This window comes from Cryptomeria japonica, chromosome 5 (assembly GCF_030272615.1).
Source record: "Cryptomeria japonica chromosome 5, Sugi_1.0, whole genome shotgun sequence".
NCBI classification, from domain to species: Eukaryota; Viridiplantae; Streptophyta; class Pinopsida; order Cupressales; family Cupressaceae; genus Cryptomeria; species Cryptomeria japonica.
This window is the reverse complement of record NC_081409.1, coordinates 909664458-909690010: the sequence shown is the minus strand read 5'-3', so window position 1 is coordinate 909690010 and position 25553 is coordinate 909664458. Positions and strand designations below refer to the sequence as shown.

Below are 25553 nucleotides of genomic sequence, written 5' to 3'. Positions count from 1 at the left end.
TATAAGAATCTGCAAAACACATCAACATGAAATACAAGGCTCAAGAGTATGAGTATGCCCCAATGATCACCACCATGATTCCAGAGGTTCATGATACCAAGATTGGGCACATAAATTTGCAGGAGATCAAAAAGTTCTTCATGGAAGGTGACAGATCAAAGTTGTCCTGTAGAGTGGCAGGAAGAGGCTTGATTGAAGCAGCATGTTTTCCCATATCAATTCAATGTACAGATTTGGTACTAGAATGCTCAAAAAGATATAATCCAGATGCGAGAGAGATAAGAGCTACAGACGGATCCTTAATGGCCAAACTTGATGGAATTTCAATAGCTATTATTCTTCGTTTGCCATATAAGGAAAAGTTCACTCACATTGATAAGCAAAAGCTTATAAATACTTCAGCGACAATAGAAGCAAATGCCTCAACAATTTGGCTAAAGAATGGATGGTTGCGCCACGGGGAGGACAGTCTCAGCTTCCAAAAACACTCCATCATTCTCTTTTCATCAAAGAAATTTGCTACTTGATTATCTTACTCCATAGAGTGACAGGGAGTCGTATGTATCTCTTCATAACAGTCATCTCTGCCGGTAAGCAATTCATTGACTGGGGCCATTTCATTAGCAACTGCATACATGACCAGTTAGTGCACTTCAAAACAAGTCAATGCTTCCATATGATCTCTTACTTGATATATGCTATTGCCAATTTGAGGTCATGGCCAGGGTTAAGTACTAATGGTGTCCTGAATCAAGAAACTCAAATTTACCATTATTACAAGCAACTGCAACTCGAGGAAAGCTTTGTGTATTTCAGGTGGGTGAATGATGCTTTCACAATGTGGGCAGTAAGGTTATTACAAGGAGACATTGCCACCAGAATATCAAAGGAAGCCGCTAAATTGATAAAGAAATATGGAAGTTTCTTCATCCAGTTTCCGAGATTTACCTATCTTCGAGTAGGAGGATTTGAAGGTTATCCACACAAGCTACCCAGATATGTTGATGATAAGCTCTTTTTAGTTGAGCTTTGTCGGCAATTGGTTTCAGTTCAAAAGAAATGTAGAGATAGAAAGAATAAAGGGGTAGCCTTTCCCATTTGTCTCGGGCACTATAGATGTGAGTCAAGTTCAAGAGCAGATGAGGCAGAAAAGGCTTTGTCTAAGGTCAACTTGTATCCATACCAGATGAGGTTTCCTTTTGATAGTAAGGATTATGTCAAGAACAGCTTAAAGTTAGGTCCTGGCTATTTTCATTTTCCTAATCTCGAAGACTTTTGCAAGGATTGCGAAGACGAGTTCGAGGTTAGAAAAAGAGATTGGACAAGGTTGACTTTGAAGCAATTGAATGATTTCAAGATGGATTGGACCATAGAAGGCATTGAAGATGATGGATCTGATTTGATTGATCCTATCTATTTTGAACAAGTCCAGTCCCAGCCACTTCCCAATTTGAATTGGGCAGATCCAGAAATGAGAGATGTCAGAGAAAGAACAAGTTTTGTAATCAAGAATTCTGAAGCTTGGATTAAGAAGAAGATTACTCAAATGACTGCTACCAGACCAACAAAGGAAACTCCAAGAAGGAAAGGACGTCAGCTTGAGAGCTCTACGTCACTGCATTCTTCCCATACTCCAGCTAGGGATACTCCTTCTTACCAGAATACTCAAGGAAGTGATGGAGATGAAGACCCTCCAAGGAGGAACAATCTTCAGAACACATGTGGTGATGAACCTTGACAAAAGAGGAAGAAATCCAGAGCAAAAGACATAGAAGAAAATTCTATTGCAAGTCAAGTAAAGGATCAAGGTCCAGTGGAAATTCTGGATGACACAAGATTTGATGATGGAATGCATTCCATATCTCCCTCAGTTCCTATTGAATCCCTACGACAAGAAGCACAACAAAATACTTTAGTCATGGATTCATCATTTCCAAGCAATCCAAGCGATCAATTTGAAGAAATCAGAGAGGTAACAACAACACTGGTAACAAGACAAGAAATCATCCAAGAGTCTACAGAAAATTCTTCTTTCCCATGGTTAGAACAAAGTCTGTTGAAGAAGAGGAAGGTAGAAAAGCTAGTGGTACCTGAATTTAGTAGCATATCTGATCTTTTTGGAAGAGCTGAAAAACCGAAGAAACTCAAAGTATCCTCAAGAATAAAGACTGATCCAAATTCAAAGAATATGTGCTTAGAGATTGCTCAACCCATATCCAAGAAGGATACAAATGAGGCCACCTCTGTGGACTTTGTTGTGACAAAGATTGATATGGGACCTTCTTCTCATGAGTCTGATATTCAGAACTTTAATGTGATGGCAGCCAGAATGGTGGAGAGAAGTGAAAAGGATAAGCAATCCAAGGATCAATTGAAACAACAAGTACACACTTTGTCTTCTTACTTGAAATCTGTGGTTGATACCTCCACTATGCCACTAAGTGTAGATCGTCAGCCAATTATATTGACACCAGAAGGAGAAATTGAAAGGAATGTTATGGATAATCTTCAAAAGTACCAAGCCTATGGAAAGGTAATTGAAGGTTGGGTAGAAAAGGTCAAAACTCTCGCATGTGAATTCCTAGTCCAAGCAAAATCTATCCATGATGAGGCCTTAATAAAGAAAAATACTATTGAGAAAGACTTGAAGAATGTCAAGAAAGAGGAGGCAGCTTGGAAAGAAATTGTGAATGATTTTAAACAAATGATAGAAATTGGAATGGACACCCTTGCAACCGAGAAAATCTTGCCTAGTAAGGAAAAAGATTATCCAAAGATATGGATAGAAAGCATTAACTGGAAACTAGTGATCATAGATCAAGTTTCATCAGAGTTAGAAAAGCTCATGCTTTCATGTGATCAAGTGTGTGTCAAACTCCAAGGACAACTCACTGCTCTTCTCCCAAATGTGACATTGATGGAAGACTTGCAGGTGTTACAGAATAGCTTCCAGAACATGGTAGATCAACAGCTTTTTAAGAGGACAAACTTCAATGAAAATACCATGGAAAAATTGATTGATATTTACTCTTCCTTGAGAATCTCTATGTCTCAGATACTCAGCATGGTGACAGAACTAAGTGGCGTTCATAGAAACTTGAAGACATGGAAAATGAGGATAGCCAACATCCTAATTCCCAAAGGAAAATCTGTCACTTCAGCCATCCGACTTTTCAGAATCTTCAGAGACAAAGGACTTGGACAACATAATGTGCCTACAGAAACGACAGCCTCATCGGCAATGCAAGGAGTTAGCTTAGAATAAGTGCAGAGTTGCATTTTGTATAGTCTTCATTTTTGTTGTGTTACTCGCATCATGTTTTTGTCTTTCTTTGTAAATAACTCTCATGATCGAGTTTCCTTTTCTCTCATCTCTATTTCTGTATTGTAATAAAGGATAATCTTGGCTCTTTTCATACGAGGTAGTTATCCTAAGTTCTCATTTTGGGTAGTTATTCTAAGTAGTTATTTTTCCCAAAGTTGAGGAAGTTATTTCAAGTGGTTGAGGAAGTTATAAAGTAGTTATAAAGGTGGTTAGGGTAGTTACCTCAGGTGGTTACCACTTCACCTATATATACCTCATTATTATTCAATGTGAGGGGATTCCACTTTTTCACAAGCTTTGTATAAGAGACTTGGATGGTGTTATTCAAGCAATTAAGCAATAGAGATCAATTTGGATGTGTGTTCAACTTATTCTCATGGGTTATTATCAATGTTCTTATGTTTAATTGATGATTACCTAATGCTTTCCCTTTAACATTGAATGTGAAGAAGTTTTATTTCAAGTTGTGGTATCTCAAACTTGATTATATGGAATTTATTTTAATCTAGATTCATACCTTATTTGGCGTTCAATCTTTCTTTATTGTTCGTTCTTTAAATTTTCGAAAAATCCAAATACCCCCATTATACGAGGGAGCTGCCCTTCTCAAACGCAGAGAAGAATTACCATTTCTTTGTGATTCTTCAACTGTTGTGAACACTTTGTTGCTAATTACAGGGCAAAACAGAGTTTTTCAAGAAAGTTTCTTAAAGCAACAAATCCGTTTACCAACACAATTATAGTTTGGAAACACATTGGATATTATGTTTAATTTATATCTTTATACATGTTTCAATATTTTGCAGACTTTTTCATGCCATATTGTATCCATGGTTCTTGTAAAATCTATATTCCCATGCTGGTACCTCATAACCATATCCTGGCAACATAGATTTTACTTTGTAAAATATTTATGTTGCATAGGTATGTATATCAAGGTTTAATGCCACTTCATACAGAATCATATTAAAACTTAATATTCATGGGATATGGTCAACTCTAGGGAGATCACATCTGTGGATAAAACTAAGGTCAAAGGTTCATTGTGTATTATTTGTAAATTTTTGCTGCAGCAATACTGAACTTGGCATCATCTAGGCCAACTAGAGAACAGGATAAATAAATAATGTTATGCAATTCTATGCAGATATTATTGAGACTCTTAATAGATTAAAGTCCTTTGAACTGCAGGCAGCTGCCATTCCATCTATTTTATCAGGCAAAGATGTCATAGTGGCAGCAGAAACTGGAAGTGGTAAAACACATGGATATTTGGTGCCTTTATTTCACAATATGCGCTGTATGGTTGAAGTCCATGAAAATAAGCCAGGAAAATCTGAGCCTCGGAAGTTTGCACTTGTTTTGTGTCCAAATGTAATGTTGTGTGAGCAGGTGGCTCGCATGGCTAGCAATCTTCATGATTCTAATGGTTACCCTTTGTTGACAGTAATGGCAGTATGTGGAAATCAGGTACAAGTTCTAATATCTGGATTCCTGATTAATTAAACAACCATGAGCATTAAAGTGGAACAGGGACATTGTTAAAAGTAATAGTTGAAGCAATCTGTATATTTTAATATTTTCTGTGCATAAATTTATGATTGATGTTATGATGATCATGAGAAGAAAGCAAGTCATTGCTTGAGTAGTCACATTTATGATCCCACACTTTGAAGATTGTTTTTGAGCTTTTATGTTTCAATTTTCTGTACTGAGCCAGAATTGAACTTTTCAGGGTTGGCCAGTTGTTCAACCTGATATTTTGATTTCGACACCAGGTGCACTTCTTAATAGCCTTTTAGCTTTCGATCCAAGGAAACTGCGCCGCACAGTATTTACAAGGGATGTGAAATATGTGGTATCTTCTTCTCTCATTGTTTTCTTTCCATTTTAATTACTATCAAGGGCCTTTTGATGCCTTCAATAATGCTGACATTGTTCTTGTGGATTAGACCATGGAAATAAAGTAAAAATGCTTAAAGTTTCAGCATCAGTATGAAAGAACTGAATTGGAAATGGGTGTTTGATGACTTTGTAATCATTATTAAGCATAATTTGTTCACCACAAAATAAATAAATTTTGTTCACTGAGATTGTAGCTTTCCTAGTGACGCGCTCTAATTTTTATCCTTAAATTTAAAAGGGCAGGTATTTGATGAGGCAGACATGCTTTTGTGTGGAAGTTTCCAAAATCAAGTTGTACGCTTGATAAATATGTTCCGGCTTCAAGAGAAGCAACTTTCTAAAGCAGTGAGGTCAGTAGTTGACAATTCAGTTGAAACAGATTCCATGTCTTGGATAGATATCAAACCAGAAGAAGATGAAGAGCAGTTCGATTCAAATCCAGATGCAGAAACTCAAGATTTAGATGACGACTCTTATAGTGAGGATGAGCTAATAGAAGAGAAAGTTGAGGTACAAGGAGAGAAAATTGAGGGTTCTAACAAGAAAAAAGATTGGTTACGGTCAAGAAAAATCTACAATCGAAGTAAGCAATATATATTTGTTGCTGCCACTCTACCCGAAAGTGGCAAGAAAACTGCAGGAGGGACTTTGAGGCGTCTTTTCCCAGAAGCCACTTGGGTTAGTGGGAATTTTCTTCATCGGCATAATCCAAGGTTGGCCTTTTATTAACAAGATAGTTATTATGCATCAAATTTATTTGCTTGAAATCTTTCCAATGTCTTTCAGTTCTAATGTACAAGAAAAGGATTGCTGCTTAGATAAGTATAAATTAACTTGGTAACAACATGTTATTGGATAGGTGCAAATACATATTTAACATAAATTAGCAAATGTTGAATTTTAAGAAAACTTTGTGAATTCCTTAAACATTTCTTGCATGGCTTTTATTATTATTTGAAGTCTTTGTTAAGGTTTTTTGAGTTTGACATTTATAGCCTTCCACTCCATATTCAGTGGACATTATTAATGTCCTGAAAGATTTAGGGTTCCTGAGGCTGCATTAATTAGAGATCCGTTCTGTACATCAGAGACAATCAGCAAGTACACGGGAGTGTGTATGTATATACATATGTGTACATATATGTCTACATATATGTACTACACATGTACATATGTGTATGCATATATGTATATATATGTGTATGCATATATGTATATATATGCATACACATATGTACTACACATGTACATGTGTATGCATATATGTGTAGTACATGTATGTATATATATGTATATATATGTAGACATATATGTACACATATGTATAAATATACATATATATATACATATGTATATACATACACACTCCTGTGTACTTGCTGATTGTCTCTGATGTACAGAACGGATCTCTAATTAATTAGGGTTCCTGAGGCTGCATTAATTAGAGATCCGCTCTGTACATCAGAGACAATCAGTAAGTACACGGGAGTGTGTAGGTATATATATATATATATATATATATATATATATATATGTATATTTATACATATGTGCACATATATGTCTACATATATATATACATATATATACATATATATATACATATATATACATATATATACATATATACATATATGTACTACACATGTACATATGTGCATGTATATATATACATATATGCATACACATATATATGTATATGCATGTATGTATATATGTATATGTATGTATACATACATATACATACATATATATAGTAAGAAACATGTTTGAAACAAAATAGAACACATTTAAGATTTTCAGTTTCTTAATGTATTTCGGGTGAATATTTACCTCTAGTGTTTATGCTCAGATGATATTTATTACCAGCTTCTATAGCTGTACTACTGCAATCTATTGTTTTCCTAACGTGGGTTAACCTAATAACTCAGATTTATGTACTGCTCTATCTTTAATATATATATTTTATTTTTGTCGAATCTGATCTCATATTGGCTGTGACAGTTCATATAATTCAGCTACATTCGATGCCATAAAGTGATATGCTGAAAATATTCACAATACATTTCAACTATTAAAGGAACCTAAGCAACATTAAATAACAATGACATTTAATGAGGCCTCAGGTTGCCCATTTTACAGTAAAATCCTTGGACTTTTTTGATAGAATAAAATTTGTTACAAGATGAATTGCAGGTTATTGTAACAGCGAATTGATTCTTGAGATAATAAAATATTGTGAGACCTTTGCCCTTGATTTTTTCTTAGTACATTATCAAATTCTCCATGTATATTTGTGTGTTCTTTGTTTATTGTTTTTCAGTGTTTATTTCTATATTGTCTATTATTTTCAACAAAAAAGAGTTATAAAATGGAGTTACAATTGTTGACCAACTTATGATGCATGTTATGGAACATCATGAAGTATCATTGAATGGAGATAATGAAGCCAAAATGGAATGACTAAGTTTGTGAGTGGATTATGACACGCTTATGATAGGTGGGAGGAATATGCTATTTTAGCCTATGAACTAGTCTTGGGATTCGGGTATTGGTTTTCTAATTATTTATTTGGGCACCATTTTTTTGGATGTTTTTAGCTTGGTTTTCTAATTACCATTTAGTGGCTTATATTTATAGGATGCTTGAGATGGAGCTATGGATAATGACTTTGTAGGTACTGCTTTGTTATCTGAATTACTCCAAATCTTTGGTTGGTTGGTGAGATTCTTGTAAAGGCTTGCTCTGCAAGTGTATTGTAACTATGTTTAGATTACTCAATAATATATTAGGCTAGTTTGGAGTGTTCAAAAGAATTTTCTCCACTTACACTTGTGTTGTGGTATGATTTTGTTTATGTTTCATATGCATTTGTCTTTTTTATAATTTAAAGATCTAAAATTTACACAATATTCTTCTCCAAGATTGGTTTAGGAATCATTTCTGCATTCCTTGCTTCCTTACAAACAACAAGCACTTTAAATCTATTTCATTCTACTTGGAAACATGTCATTTTCTTAAATCAACATAGGGCTTTATGCCACAAAGAACTTACACTTACCTATATAGATTGCCTAATCTTTTTGCCTTAGATAACAATGTAAATACTATGTTTTCTGCTCTAATGCAACTAACCATTTGTGCAAATAGTTGAAATACATTATTGTATTCCATTACTATGTAATGTCCCACCCTCTGTAGGACACTGAAAGCTGGAACAGTATAAGAACACGTGCTTGTTCTTTAATTAAATTAATAATAGTATTTTTTTTTTTGAATGTGATCTTTCAGAACTAGACAGAAGTTGCAGAAGGTGTGTTTTATTGTTTTGAAGAGTCCCACTTAGTTATGGTTTTGCAACACATATAGAATAAATAACCAACTGAAATCAAATTGTATACAAGTTGTTGAACTATCGATTTTTCTGACTCTTGAAAAATTTACAACATATAGGCACCATTGAAAAGGATGGCCAGCTTGTAGTCTGAGCCTTACAAGAATTCAGTTAAGCATACCCAATTTTTTAGAATCACTATAGGTTGTGGGTGAAGGTGTCCAAGAGCTTGCTGATGACCAGCTTGGAACTGAGTTGGCAGCCAACCAAGTCACTCAGAAAATGATTTGCAGCAGCTCCTTCGATGATGACTTTCCACTCTTTTGATGTTCCCCTGTTTTGCCACAAGTAGTTCACTAGTTCACACTAAATAAAATATGTATTTCCACTTTTACTATTTCAAAATTGCTCTTGAATGGTACGGCTAGCCAAGCGAGCTGGTTACTCAGAAATTTGATGATGAATCATTTTAAACTCCAAAACTCCAGCATTGAAACCTCTTAAAACTTTCTTCTTGGACACCTAATTTGTAATGTCCCCTATTTATAGGTTGTCAATTCCCAAAGGGAAACATCTATGTTACTACCTTCTACCATGTTTAATTGAGCATAACTAACTAATTCTCTGTAATATAACTTATGATGCCATTAAAACCATGCCTAAATCCAAACCAATCCGACCCCATTCCCAGAAGAGGGCTTAGCTGCCTAGGGCACTTGACACCACCTCCTTAATGTAACCCAGATTACCGGAACTTAGTCCATTCACCCTTGGGGCTTTCTATTGAAGTGGTTTTACTCTGCCCTTCCCTAGCAGCACCCATCTCCCTTGGGGAATAGAAAATACAGAACTGATTATGGTTTAAGACAGTTTTAAAACATTCTATTTATGTTTCAGTAATTATCAATCTATTTATTTATATTTGATGCATTTAGTATCATGGCAAATCTGGTTAAGTACTGTCTACTTATAGTCTTCAAAATGGATTACTAATTATTCTATCTGTGTATATATTCATATAATTGTTCTCTCTCTCTCTCTCTCTCTCTCTCTCTCTCTCCCTCTCTCTTTAAATCCTCTAGCAGCCCCGATCCTTGGGGAGAGACATGGCTTAAATGAGAGTCACGTCCTCCACCAAACTATGCTTGCCTCCAGAAAGTTATGACCCTTGGTGGATCGGTCACATGAGCTTTGTTTAATTAGCACTTGATTTACTTTTGTTAATATTCACTTTTGTTGGTTAGTATCTCATACAAATACTTTCATATTAATTTAAACTAGTGTATAATATAATCAATTAGTGTAGATTAATTTTAATCATTAAATATAATCAAGATTAATTTTAATTTTAATTTTTAATATTTTAATTTTTTTATTATTATTATTTATTATTAAATTCTATTTCAAAGTGGGCACATTACACAATTCTTTTCCAACTTGAGCATAGCAGATTTGACCTCTTAAAACCCTTTAAAATGCCTAGGTAGGGGTCAGCTAAGCAAGCATGGAGGTCACTCAAAAATTCGTCCAAACAACTTCAAAAACTTTGAGTCTTTTGCTGTTGCATACTACAAACCCTCTTCTCTGCAGCTCTACCACACCATCTGTAGATTGGAACTCCTTGGATTCTTAGTTTGTCGAGAAAAGGGGCTGTTGCTAGCAAGCACCTCACTCAGATTTTCTGTAACAGCAACAAAAACTATCCACAGCTGTTTCCAAACTGATATAAACTTACTCAAATTTGCTGGTCATGATGTGACTTGATAACTCAATGCTGAAGATGCAAGGAAAGTACTCTCCTACACTCCAAACTAGTTGAAGTATGGGTCAGCCTCTCAAGCAAGCAGCTCCTTTAGATTTCAACCAGCAAAAAGTCTTCTACAACTGATTTCTTTGTAGCCCAATTGAGATCCCTGAAGTAGAATCTCCTTGCACACTCTTGGCTGGTCTCTCACAGCTGCAAGTGTGTAAGAACAATTGAGGTTTCCGTCTCCAAGGTCTTCAAAACCCTAAGGTTGATAAGCTCCACAAGGAGGCAGAAATAATAATCAGCAAAAACATGAATAGAAATGAGTCTCCAATGACTTTTAAAAACCTTTCCTCAAGTTGCCCTAATTAGGGTTGAAACCCTAACACCTCAATCAAATTTACTGAATTAAATAATAGTTACTTTATCCTCATAACAATTCTCCCACTTAGGACATACACTTTATGTTATATGTTTTGTCCACTTATACTAACCTTTTATCTCTCTCTTCGCCATTCACTCACTAGGAATAGGTACATAGGAAAGGTGAAACTTAATATTATAAATTTGTTTTAAGTGACCCAAGCAGAGATTATAAAGTAATTTGCATCAACTTTAAGATCTCTTTTAATTTGCTTTTTTTATCTCTCCTCATGGATACCTGGCAAGGAAGCACCTCACTCTCTCTCTAGACTCATGTATACCTTTTAAGGAGATATTCTAGGGTTTAATGCAGTTTTAGATTGGCAACTTGGAGATAACAATACTAGTGACTAATTCCACCCACGTTTACTCTAAAGTTTCCTTTGAAATATGAGAAAATCACCAGTCCAGCGTCCTCTACCCGTCCTTATCAGTCTATGAGGACTTCGTTAATAGACTGATCCTAATCTGTTGATTCTGGCTAAGAAGGGGACATTACATACTAGCTTGGGTGTATCAAATAATATTTTCTTTATAAAGCATTACCAGTACCAAAAGCTTTGCTTGCCTGGAAAGCATGGCTTTGGGGCAAAAGTTTGTGGATTTATATGTTAGCCTCCTCCTTTTGGATATCAACATTGCTTACAGTTTTGAACTCATTCCTTGTGGATCTTATCTAGCTTATGGTTGTTATATTTGATGTAATACATGTTTCTAATTATGGCCTGTTTACAGACCAAATGGCATATTCTACTCGTCGAGGATCTCATTCTTATTAAAATTTTTGTCACAATTTTTTGAGGTTGCTTTATCATTGGTGTTTCACATTGGGCGTTGGATCTTTGGTGATTCAATAATTTGGTGTTTAATGAAGCTTGTTGTTTCATTAACTTGGATATCCAGAGTCACATTCACAACTATGTACCCAAGGCAATATTTAAATGACAAATAAGTAGAAAATTAACTAATATCCTAACTTACAGAAGTGAGACTTATTACTTGGTAACGCATGTTAAAACTCTCAAGTTATTTTGCCATCATTTTAATTTTTAGTTTGTTATGCTGTATTTTCTGGGATGTTTTGCAACTCTGTGTGGATCATAAATTTTGACCATAGTTATATGTTTATTCTCTAAAATAGTTTGAATACAAGTATGCACTGCTTAGGTTTGTAGAGGTGAACTCATTAGAACTGTTATAACTCATCAATAGTATTTCTCTGTATAGTGAATGGGAATAATAATGATCTTTAGCTTTCGCTTTAAACACATGATTCTGTGCATATATTCAACAAAATAGAGTTTAGTTTGGATAAAATAAAAAAATAATGTCTGTGTCATTTGACAATTTAAAAAAAAATGTTTCTTTGGGGATCCTAAGATCACTTCTTCCAACGACAAACAAATAGTATTGATAAACAACATTGCCACTAAACAAAGTTATTGACACAGGTGTATTTTGAGAACTCTAAGCTTAGGTTCTTCTCGGTTTTGTGTTGAGCTAAAGCAAGTGCTGGGTGACTTTACTTGCAATAGAGTCTTGTTATTGCTTATCATTAGACAGCATAGGTAGTTCACATGCTGCTAGACCGCATCACTTTCCTTATAAATCTATATTAACATTCTTCCAACTTCAAAAATTCGTTTTTTGTTTTTATCAAATATATAATGAAGGGATATCTACACCTTGCAGTATGGTGCATATGCTGTGATTCTGTTTGAGCCAACATACTTTTTAGTAACTTCTTTGCCATTCCAAAATTATATTTCTCATGGAATCAAGACTTGTAGAATGTGGAAGTCTCAACCGGCTGATATTTTAATTTGAATTTTTTAATCTTGAACAACCATTAAGTTGGACAACCTAATCTGTTTCTTTTGTTTGATTTCCAGATTGGAGCAACGATGGAGAGAAGTTACAGTAGAGACACAAGTTGAAACCCTTTTTAATGCAATAAAAGAGGGTTGGGAGTTCAAAAAGCTGGATTCAGACAACTCTGTAAAGCGTACAATGATTTTTGCAAACACTGTAAATGCGGTTGATTCAATTGCAAAAATACTGATGAAGGATGGTATTGAATGTATCATTTATCATAGAGATACTTTGCCAGAGGAACGTGCCCAGGCTTTGAAAACTTTTCAAGAGGAAGGAGGGGTGTTGGTGTGCACTGATTCTGCTGCACGTGGTCTTGACATTCCAAACATTTGGCATATTATTCAGGTCTTGCTTGTTTCTAAATCAAATTTCCCAGTTTATGGATGCGCTGGCATCTTCATCCAAATTTCTAGAGATTTGTGTTTGTTATGGCCTTTTAATGTAATGTTGAAAATGCTTTAGAAACGTCTCATTTTTAGGGAACAAATGCTAGCTTGACAGTAAACAAAAATATAGTATTGATATGTGACAGTATGGACCTGTTAGGCAGTAGGACCATTGCACAACTATTTCTTACTCAAGTTATTAATAAAATTGGAAAATATGCAAAAGAAAACATTCCAATAGGATGTTTTAGAAACAAGATCAAGGGCTATAAAAAATATTGCAACCCTGTGGATAGATTAAAAAGGATGATTGTAGGCATACCCTTAGATGTCAAGCTTTGATGTGGACTCTGAGGACTACCATATTAATTACCCTTTTATTCCAATTCATATCAGCTGTTGGAGGTGTCAAATGTCTTTTGAAAGCTACAGATATCCATGCAGATGGTGATCAGTTGTTGACAGTGTCCCGTTTCACAAGAAGCTATATGGGCAATTCCTCCTTTTCTTGTACCAAATGTGGTGGTTTTGCTGTCCTTCCATGTAGAGGATCAGCTATACTTACCACATCCCAGGAGATCCAGATGGTTCCATACTATTAGATATTTTTCTCTACTTTTAGTAGACCTCTGAACGTAGATGTTAATGGAATTTCTAGGGGACATTCATTGTGCTTTCACGATTGCATAACCAGGTCCACTTAGTTCAAGCCAATCTCTTATAGATATTATCTGTTCTTGCATGGAATTTTCACTGTTGATAATGTGGATGTCAGCCCTTTGTCTCTCTATTTTGATATAGACTAGGGTCAGTTTCATGTCCAGCCTGAATCTCTATCAGCTTTATGTGCTATCTCTTCCTTTGAGAGGAGTTTTCCTTGCATTAATTCGGATTTAATTTGCATTATAGCGGATAACACACTAAATTGTAGAAACTTAATATGTTATGAAAAAATGAATGAACCAAAGAAAACAAACACAATAAGCACATATGACACTGCAATGCAAATGAAGCTTTATTGAACAATCCACGAGAAGAGATTTGACGCTACAATACCATGAATTTTACATTCCGACAACAATTCCTTTAAATCTATTTTTTAGAAGGAAATAAATAGTCTAAAATAGAAATTGAAGCAACTCCGTGGAAAGTGAAAAGTATATGATAAGCATATTGATTCATGATTTACATATTCTGCTACTTATTTAACCTTAGATGCTCTTACTCCACCATGCTCTCTTCCCTGCACCAGTTCCTACCTATTAAATTACCTTCTTTCTTATTGAGCCAATCTTCCTAAATCAAATATCCTTATTAGCTTTACTGGAGATTCACTTCCCATGAGGAGGCCATGCCCTCCTCATCAACTCTCAAAGTTTTAAAGGCACTAAGCTTCAGAAATATCATAACCTGTTGAAAATGTTGTCATTGATGTCAAAGGCTGGCTATGGAGGGGAGTTTATTAATTGCCTAAATTTGTTGCTATCATATGTTCACCCCTTATAGGTGCAAGGAAATCAGAAATAAAATAAAATGAAATGTATTAATGCTAAGGGCCGACCCTTAGACACTTGGCATCCTCACTAAAGAAAATTAAAAATTGCAAATAAATGTCTATGTCATAGGGCTGATCCCCCTCTGTATGGCGACCTAGTGTGGATGTTTCAAATATGAAAAATAAATTAAAACAAAATGGGCCGACCCCCTTGTGTGGTGTCCCCACTTTGGGCAAGAAAATAAAAAATAAATAAAATTTTCAAATGATAGCTTGGCTGGCAGCATGACGGGTTGCATCCATTGGGTAAAGAGGTGCATTAGCATGTACACAAGCAAGACCATTTGAGGTTTGTTTCAAATTTTCAACAAGCATTCATTGAATATCATTCCAATTTTAGAGCAGATCGAGAGCAAACCTTAGAGCAGATCTAAGGTGCATGCAAAGTTTTAAAACTCGGACTTGCCACGGACTCGGCAAACCAAAAAATTGGACTCGGACTCGGACTCATGAAAGACTCGGCAAAACAAAACCCGTAGTTTTACAAAAAAACATAAAGAAATTAATGCATTTAGAGAACATAAGATCTCTTTTGCTGATTTAATCTTCTTTGCTCTCCTCCTTCAAACCCTACAAACCTGTTTTCACCAAGAAAGAAAGGCAAATTAATGAAAAAATGCAAAAAATCACGTTTGAACGTTGCTGGGCGTCATAACTGGGTCGCGCGAGTCCCTTCAAAAGACTCGCGAGTCCGTGTAATTGACTTGCGAGAGTCCATGAGAAAGACTCGCGAGTCTCTCAAAAAGACTCACTAGGACTCGCCTCGTGAGTCCTTGGCAAGTCGACTCGTGGAGCCACTGGACTCGCGAGTCCGTGGCGAGTCCATGAGTCTTCAAACTATGTGTGCATGTATGAGCAGATTTTAAGGAGAATTATTAATTTATAGCAGACCTATGAGCAGAAAATATTGAAGTTTATGAGCAAATTTTAAGGTGAATTATTGCAGACCTATCAGCAGAAAATATTGCAAATCATAAGCAGATTTAAAGAAGCATTTTTAGAGTAGATTTGTGGAGCAGAGTTAGGTTGGAATTAAGGAGAAGATCAAGGACTCGTCACATCATTCTTTTGGATTTAGGTGCCTCACATTCAAAAAGATTGATGTATCTTGTTGAGTTGGTACTAAGTTGTAGGGATTGGTGTCTTCAGGGGTTTGGTGCCTACGTATTATCTAAAGGGGATTGGTGTCTCTTATGGGTTAGTGCTTACAAAGTTTGTAAGAAGTTTCTAATACAAGCAATATTTTGTTGTGGTTTTATCTTGCAAGGGTTTCCACATAAATCACTTGTACTTCTTGTGTCCCTAATTGCTAGATCTTGCATTTGTATTACAACTGTGGATGGTTAAGTTTCGAAGTATTGCTATTGTGACTAATTAGGTCAAAAAAGGGAGGCAGCCTTTAAAGCATCAAGGAAGGGAAACAATAAAGTATGTGAACTGAGTGATAGGTTCAAGCAGTGAAATGAACGAGGAAGAAGCTCACTTCATGAGAATTCGGGAGACATCAAGGTAAGTTACCATTCAAATGCTTTAATTGTGTTAGAATAGGACATTTTGCTTCTAAATGTTTGTAGGATACAAATAAAAGCAACGAGGATGAATAGGATCACCACATAAAGAAAGGAAGAAAGCATCATCAAAAGAAGAGCCACAAGCAGAGTCAATATGAAAAGAGAAGGATTGTCGCAAATACAAAATGAGACTTATTCAAGAAAAGATGATAGCTCACCGGAGGGGAAGTGAAGAAAGTTCAAATAGTGATGGAGAAGAAATACTCTTCATGGCAATGGAAGTAAAGAATGATGGAGGCAATGAGAAAGAAGAAAATGATTTTAAGAAGGTGTGCAATGAAGACAAAGAGGAAGTAGGTCTTGAGGAAGAACTCCATTATATGCTTACAGAGAGAATGTGAAGCCCAAGAAAAATTTAAAGTCTTGAAAAATCAGATAAAATAATTGTAGATCTGAAAGTGCAATTAGAAGAGGCAAAACTGATCGAGGAGGTTATAGGAGCTCAACTTTAGTCAAAGGAATCTGATTGTGAAAATCTAGAGTTTGAAATTGTTTCTTTAAGAAAGGCGTTGGAGAAATCTATTGAACACTTGAATTGAAGCTTGAAGTTTGACAAGAGCACTGAAATATTGGATGATACCATCAATTCGCAAAGGTCACTATTTATTAAAACTGGTCTTGGTTTTGTTGAAAATCAAAAGAAGACAAAGGAGGATACAAGTTCTAATGTTACGTATCTACCTCAGCAGGTGAGTGAGGAAAAGTTGAAACGGTACATTAAGGCTGTTAAGAGTCCACCAAAAGGGAAGGCAACGAGAAAAAAGAGAACAAGGAGGGGAATAAAGTCCCAAAAGGGAACAATACACCTACAAAGGCAAACAAGGACAACTTCAGAAAGCCTTTTTATCAAAGACAACCACGAATAACCAAGTTCTATCATTCCGTTCATGGACATTGTTTTTCATGCCATTATTTTGTTCGTAAAGCAGTAGATTGTAGGATTCACACAATGGATAATATTGGTTTCTCCAAAAGGAACTATAATATATTTGCTCCTTTGATGGATTATAATATTATATGCTACAAGTGCAACAATTTTGGGCACACAACATAGTTTTGCACAACTATTTTTGTTGAGTCTCCAAGACAATACAAGGAGGATGTTCATGACAAAAGGCAGGATGAATCAACTAAGGTTTGGAAGAAGCGTGATCAAGAAAACAAGGAAGAATCCATGTTTGTTCAAACAACTCTACATACACAAAACAAAGGAGATAAATTGTATGTTGATAGTGGTTGTTCAAGACACATGAACAAGTGAAGGAAGGGACAATGAAATTTGGAGACAATACTAAGGCAAATATAAAAGGAAAAGGGACTCTTAGTCATGGTAATGGAAAAACGAAACTTGAGAATGTTCTATATGTTAAAGGATTGAAGCAAAATCTCCTATGTATGACCAAGGGCACACTCACATTTCATCTTGGAGGATGTGAAATCAAGAAGAATCCTTACATTCTCAATGAAATCAAAAGCGAAAAATGTTATATGGGGCAAGAAGACGAGAGCTGGCTATGGCACAGGAGAATGGGGCACCTAAATTTTGAGAATCCACTGTAAGGAAGTTGTGAGAGACATGCCAAGGATTTCAAAGCTTACAAACATCACTTGAAAGCAATCTCAACTTGGGAAGCGTACTAGAGTGAGTTTTAAATCAAAGGAACACTGCATTGGAACTGTTGGAGACTATGCATATAGATCTTTGTGGTCCAACTAAAACAAGAAGCATGCAAGGAGAAAGGTATTTTATGTTTTTAATTGATGATTACTCTAAAATGACTTGGGTCACGTTTTTAAAAGGAAAATTTGAATCCCTTGTCAAGTTTATGGCATTCAAAGCCTTATTGGAGAAGGAATCAAGTTTGAAGATCAGATGTCTTAGATTAGATAGAGGAGGAGAATTTACTTCCAATAAAATTGTGGACTTCTATGAAAAGCATGGGATAAGAAGACAATTTTCAGTTGCAAGAACTCCACAACAAAATGGAGTTGTGGAATGAAAGAATAGAATAGTCCAAGAAGTGGCTAGAGCCATGTTAAATGAATCAAAGTTATCTGCCACTTTTTGGAGAGATGCAGTTCATAAGGAAGTCTATATTTTAAATCATGCACAAATCAATGTAAATGATAGCAAAACACCATTAGTTATAGAGAGGAAGGCCGACAACAATGAAGCATTTAAAGTGTTTGGAGAATATGTTACATAAGGAGAGATGAAGATCTAGGAAAGTTTGATTCTAGAGCTGATTAAGCAATATTCCTAGGCTACTCTACAAGAAGTATAGAGTAAAAATGCTATAATAAGAGGCTGCACAAGGTCATTGAAAGTGCAAATGTGAAAGTAGATGAAGGAAAACACTATGAAGAAGTACAAGAAGATGTTCCTTAAAATGAAGAAGTTTTTAAAGAAGAGGAAACGAAGAGAGAAATTGAGATAGAGGTAGTTGAGCAAAGCACCCAAAGACACCATCAAGAAAACCATTCTTTCAAGAATCCATCTTGATTTGTCCTAAAGAATCATCTAGATGACTTGATTATTGGGGACAAAAATACAGAGATTCAGATGAGAAGGAGATTTAGTACCACATTAGAACATGTGAATCTGTGCTTTCTCTAAAAAATAGAACCAAAGAACTTTACAAAAGCGAGAACAAGCATTGGATAAAAGCTATGGAAGAGGAATTGAATCAAATATAGAAGAATGAAACTTGGGAACTTGCCCCAAGACCCAAGGATAAGAATGTGATTGGCACTAGGTGGGTATTTAGGAACAAGCTAAATGAGGATGGACAAATTGTGAGAAACAAGGCAAGACTAGTTTGCAAAGGGTATTCCCAAGTTGAAGGAATTGATTTTGAAGAAACATTTGGCTTTGTTCCTTTTATGGAGCCGCTAAGAGGTTTTTAGCTTTTGCCAGCTTAAAGAATTTTAAAGATTATCAAATAGATGTGAAGTTCGCTTTCCTTAATGACAATGTAGAGCAAGAGGTTTACATGGAACAACCAGAAGGTTTCTTGTTGTTAGAAAACAAGGATTTTGTGCAAGTTGAAGAAAGTGCTCTATGGACTAATACAAGCTCCTAGAGCATGGTATGCAAAGCTAGATAAATACTTGCATCAACAAGAATTCAAGAAAGGAGTTGCAGATAGCAACATTTATGTCAAAATAGTTGGCGAAGATCAATTGACAGTTGTAGTGTACATGGTTGATATTATATTCGGGGGGATTATTGACAATGTGCCAAGACTCTTCTAAGGAGATGCAAAAAGAATTCGAAATGTCTATGCTTGATTACTTATCTTTCTTCCTTGGGCTATAGATTTCTCAATTAGATAAAGGGATTTCATTTCATAGACCAAGTATATTAAGGAAATGTTGAAGAAGTTCAGAATAGATGATTGTAATCTCGTTAGCACACTCGTGGTAACAATATAAAAGTTAAGGATGATGAATGACCCAAGGCAAATCAAACATTGTATAGGTCAATGATTTGAAGCCTATTGTATGTGACAACTTCAAGGCTTGACATTATTTAGGCAGTTGGTATGGTAGCAGGTTTCAAGTTGCACCTAAAGAAATTCATGTGCAAGCAGTAAAAGGATATTCAAATATTTTAAAAGGTGCACTAGATTTTGACTTATGTTTTCCATGAGGTGAATATTTCACCTTAACAACATATATAGATGCAGATTGGGTCGGTAGTATTGATGATAGAGTACAACTGGCGGTGCATTATTTTTAGGAGATAATCTTGTCTCTTTGTTGAGTAAGAAACAAGAGTTAGTTTTACTATCCATTGCAGAGGTATAGTACATTGCAGCAGCATCTTATTGCACTCAAGTTTTATGGATGAAGCAAACATTGAAAGATATCAAAGTAGAACATGATCATCCTATATCTATATTTTGTCATAGTATGAGTGCTATCAACATTTTGAAGAATCACTCATGCACTCCGGAACAAATCAAATTCCATAAAATATCACTTCTTGAGGGAATAGGTGGTCGATCAACAAGTAAAGTTGGAATATATCCTATGAAGGAACAAAATGTAGACATCTTCACAAAGCCAATCCTTAAAGAGAATTTTGAGTATCTAAGAGAATTGTTTTGAGTGATATCACTCATCCATTCACTAAGTTGTTCAAGAGAAGCATGTGTTGAGGGGGAGCTATTCATTATATTAACATTTAGCCTTCGCTAACCTTGGCCATTGATGTCAAAGGGGGAGGAATAGAGTAAGGGGGAACATTTTAGTCAAGACGAGATGTATGGCTCTGTTGCATTCCAAGATTATTCACTTTATAATTGTTGAAATTGTTGTCATTGATGTCAAAGGTTGGTTATGGAGGGGAGTTTATTAATTGCCTATTTTTTTTTCTATCATATGTTCGCCCTCTTATAGGTGCAAGGAAATCAGAATAAAAATTAAACGAAATATATTATTGCTAAGTGCTGATCCTTAGACACTTGGCAGGCTCATTAAAGAAATTTAAAAAATGCAAATAAATGTCTATATCATAGCGTAATGTCCCCACTTTGAAATATAATTTAATGGTAAATAATAATAATAAAATTATAATGCACAAGAATAAAAATTATATTAAAATAAAAATATAAGAGAATATAATTAAAATTTAATTAAGTAAATGAATGGTTAAAAGACATGGAATGGAGAGTTGTGACTCCCTCAAACATAAAATATAAAGGGGAAAAACCAAATGATGAATGCCATAATGAAAACCAAATATAATAAAATCATAAATTGTAAATACAATGGCTAAAATTCCAATCCATAATCCTTTTTGTGTACATTCATGTTTGGTCATACATAATTTATCAGTACTAATTACTGATTACTATTTAGTAATTACCAGTTATTGGTTGTATATACTAATTACTAATTCATGATAATATTTAATGATAACAAATCAGTAGTTAATTACATCATACACTAATTTAAAATATACTAAATAGACATTTATATGAGTCTCCTATGATAAAAGAATGTTAACCAAAACAAAATGAATGCTAATCAAAAAACAATTTGAAGTCACGATAACAAAAAGGGATAAGCAGCGATTAAGGGGGGGAGGATGTGACTCTCATTACAGCCACGTCTCTTCCCAAAGGGGCCCTCATATCATATTTAAGGGAAGCCCGATACCTCTCACGGGAGTAGGAAGGGGGAAGAAAATAGAAAAGGGGAGGCACGGTAGAGAATAAGGAGAAGATAATAAGGAAGGAGCACGATAAGAGGAAAACACAAAAGGAACCTCCCAGTCAGCCAGTGGGATAAGCAAAAGCAGTCAGAGCAATAACAGGTACGTATTTTATGATTTTCTGAGTCAGCATTAAATCATATCAGTCAATTCAATATATGTATTAGAGTCCAAAGATGTACATTACTGAATATAAATTAAGGTGGGTGTTCTTAAATAGATTTATGACAATTAAATTAAGTGGAAGGGTAAATTATATATGTATTTATCAGACAGCGTTAAAATCAGAGTATTGTTAGATATAACATTTAAAGGTAAATCTGTGCATAAATCCAAGAATACAGAATACAATCAAAATTCAGTCACACAAGTTATTATAATGCTGTGAACTCATATGATATAATAAGTAATAAATTGATTGTAATGGAATAATGACAGTAAATGGTTAATATCTAAGTTACCGGTTCCGGTTCGGATTCAGGTTCGGATTCGGGTTCGGATTCGCGGATTTGGCAAAAAAAAAAAAATTTTGGGTACGGGTACGGGTTCGTCCATACATATATATATATATTTTTAATATATATATATATGTTCAAACTTCAAACATCAAAATTATATATGTTCACAGTTCAAACATACAAATATGAAACATACAATGTAACTTTCCCATACAATGATACATAAATGATAACAGATAAATGCAAGTAGAATAGGTTGAATGCATGTTTTGATGCATGAAATGCATCATAGAGGGGTGGATTAGGGTTTAGATGTAAAAATAAGATTAAAAAAATTGTTTTTTAATTGTTTTTAATTGCTTTCTAACCCGTGGGCCCCGTTTTTGGGAACCCACGGGCTTGGGTTCACCCGGGTCCTCTTGGGTTCACCCGAGTCCTCCTGGGTTCGCCCTGGGTCCCACCTGGGTCCTGCCCAGGCGGCTGGGTTCCCTGTGGGTCCTGCGGCGAACTAGGCTGGGACCAGGACCGGGCAGGGACCAGGACCAAGACCCAGCCAATTTAGGCAAGAACCGGTAACTGAGGTTAATATTGATACATAGTAACACTAACAGAAAACATTGATGAAAACCCAACACAAAGCACAAATGTAGTGTAATATAATGTAATGATAAATGATTGTCAAAATGGAATGAATTGAATAAATATAATAAATGATTCACTGATGAGGTAACTTGAATAAATATAATAAATGATTCATTGCAAATGAGGGATCCTCTCTTAAGTACACCACTCCATAGTGGATGCCTGATTCCTGCCACATGGAGCCAAGAGGGGTGAATCATCTGCTCTTGAGCTTAAGGGAGAAGGTAGTTGTGATGAGGGGGAACGGCGATAGAACACCTCTCTGGGTATGTGTTGTGACGTTTTCACACATCGCCCCATTGCAAATGGGGACCCGTGTTTTTTGCTTTTTAGGGTTTGTTCTTTAGGTTTTTTAGGGTTTTGTTAGCTAGCCTTTGCATTTTGAACGTCGCCCAGGGGATCACATGGATAAGCAAGTCCGGCTTGAGTGAGGTCCTGATCCTGAAATTTGGCTAAGTCTGGAATGTCCTGATCCTGAAATTTGACTAAGTCTGGAAACTAAAAAAAAAAAACCTCCAAAAACTAGATTTTGCAATATAACTCCTGGAGGTCTGAAACCACTCTCAAACATCCTGAAAGTATATATGGAATATAACTTAAAGTATAAGTGACATTTCCTTCTATGTTTCTTCTTTCTTATATAAGTGACATTTCCTTCTATGTTTCTTCTTTCTTATACTTAAATGTTATATTCCATAAAAATTATCCTGATAGAGAGTGCGAAAAGTCAAATTTCGCTCATGTCCTTCACTGAGGATCTAGAGCAAAAATACTTATTTGAGCTATTCCTGACCGTGTTTGGACGAATTGAGACATCAAAGGCATGGTGAAGGACGAAATGAGCATGATAGAGCATCCAGACTTGATCAAAAACAATGAAATGATGAAGTTTTTGCCTAGAGGGTCAAATTCGCCCCTGTCCCTCACTGAAGGACCAGAGCGAAGTTCTTCATAAGGCAAAATTCAGGCAAAAATCAAGTAAGTTTTATGTTTGAAGGCAAGAAAGGAGATGAATTGAACCCATTGAAGACAAATTGAAGATTATCAAACGTCAACAAGGGTCCCAAATGCCCAAGTTCGCTCCTGTCCCTCTCCAAGGGACCAGAGCGATTTTTGTCTTAGACAAATTTCTTGCCAAGTTACAATGAATTCCAAGGCATGGATGAATGAAAGGGGACATTACGAGACCGTTGAAGATAAATTTGGAAGCTGGCGAAGTGTGATGGAGACTACAAGAGCAGGATCGCTCCTGTCCCTCTCTAAGGGACCAGGGCGATATAATGGTTATATTGTCGTTCCTCCAAATTCAAGGCACTCCAAGACGAAGAACAAGGTGGTGAAGACATTTTAAGACATCTCCATCAAGCGCAAAGCATCAAAAATTGCCAAAGATGAAGGATTTGCACCAAGACATCTAATTCGCTCCTGTCCCTCTCCAAGGGACCAGAGCGAAATCCTCATGAAGCTCTAAATTTTGAAAGTTTATCAAACATCAAGTATCCAAGGGGATCAAAGGGACTTCATTCTACGCGATGAAAGTGATGGCAAGTTGATGGAAGCAAGGACAAGCTCAAAAACTTGAAGTTCGCTCCTGTCCCTCAGGAAGGGACCAGAGCGATATTGATTATATTGGCCAAATCTCTCAAAAATCACGTTAAGGCAAGGTTTTGCGGGGTCATACAAGGTCTAAGATGTCTTTTGAAGATGATATACAAAGGTTTTTGACGTCAAAATGTTATCAATTGAGCCAAGGAGCCTATATCGCTCCTGTCCTTTGGACAAGGACTAGGGCGATATTTGCCAAAACACTTATAATCCTTCGAAAATTATGTTAAAACAAAGTTGCAAAGGGTTTGAGATGTCTTTTGAAAGGTTGAAGGGTGATGAACGAAGAAGTTAAAATCAAGAATGAAGAGTTGCAAGCTAGAAGACAAGGATCGCTACTGTCCCTCTCCAAGGGACTAGGGCGATGATCCTCCAAACATTGAATTTGCCTTGTGAAAGTCAAGTAAGACAAGCGTGGAGTAAAGGAACAATGTTATTATTCACCTTATGATGGAGATTTGAGATCGAAAATGCAAGGATCAAGACCAAATTGATGGATCGCTCCTGTCCCTCAGTCAGGGACCAGGGCGATGAGGTACGTATCTTTCATCTTCAAAATTTGGCATTCAAACAAGTTTTTTTGAATTTATTTTAAATGCTAAATTTGATAGGTTTTGAAAATTTAATTAAGTGGCATTTAAAAATAACGCATAACATTTATTAATTAATTTTGCCTATTAAAAATCGAAAAAATTAATTATAAAGGCATAAAGTTAATTAATTATAAAACAAGTTGAGCGCTTGGGTTTATTTTACAAAAGTCGGCCTTGGTTTTGATTAAAAATGGCTTTTAATTGTCTTTGTTTTCACCAAGTCGGCCTAAGGTAATGCATGAGGAAAGTGTTTATAAAAGGAGGTGTTTATTTCATTTTTTTAAAATCATTATTCAAGCATCCTCTTTCATATGCGATTTGGAGCGAATTTCAAAGTCAAGGTACAAGCATTAATAAAAGGAGTTCGAGTTTCAAGTTAGGCAAACTTGCCAAGGACATTGAAGAACACATCAAAGATATCCCCAAGGGTGGCGAATTGACAAAGAGGACGTTCCTTATCATTGGAGATCACGTCAAAGTCATCTAATTTCAAATTTTGCCTAAGCGATTTTCTTCATTTTGCATTCTAGAGTTAGCTCTCAACTGAGGTATGGCGATATTTGTTTTATTGTTTTAGTTTTGATCGTCATAGCTTAGATTTTGAAATTTTGAAATTTTGAATTCATAGCTCAATAGTCGTTTTTAGGAAATGATTAATAAAGGACTTAAGTTTCCTAAAATTTGCTCTCTAATTTATGTTATGTATTGCAAAATCATGGTACTAATTTTGAAATGTTGTGTAGGCATCAAATGGAGATCTCTTCAAGGAAAATCAAGCCGGATCCAGGACGGTCTTCGCCAGGACGATCAAGTAAGGACATGGGCAACCTCTTTCAATCCAACGTTCCAAGGCGAGGTACATCATCATCCTGCACATCAAGGACACAAGGAGTTAGAACAAGGGCTCGTTGAA

General features: G+C 35.6%; 1 protein-coding gene across 2 annotated transcripts in view; it reads left to right on the top strand.

The window, feature by feature from the left end:
* Nucleotides 1–25553, top strand: part of LOC131066217 (DEAD-box ATP-dependent RNA helicase 22) — a 111901-nt gene that overhangs the window by 44707 nt on the left and 41641 nt on the right. The window contains exons 2-5 of one of the 2 annotated variants that reach the window (XM_058000929.2): nucleotides 4517–4795; nucleotides 5061–5183; nucleotides 5474–5943; nucleotides 12627–12954. In XM_058000929.2, the coding sequence (XP_057856912.2) occupies nucleotides 4517–4795; nucleotides 5061–5183; nucleotides 5474–5943; nucleotides 12627–12954 (1200 nt within the window). The remainder of the gene's footprint in view (nucleotides 1–4516; nucleotides 4796–5060; nucleotides 5184–5473; nucleotides 5944–12626; nucleotides 12955–25553) is intronic. The other variant, XM_058000930.2, reaches the window with a different exon arrangement.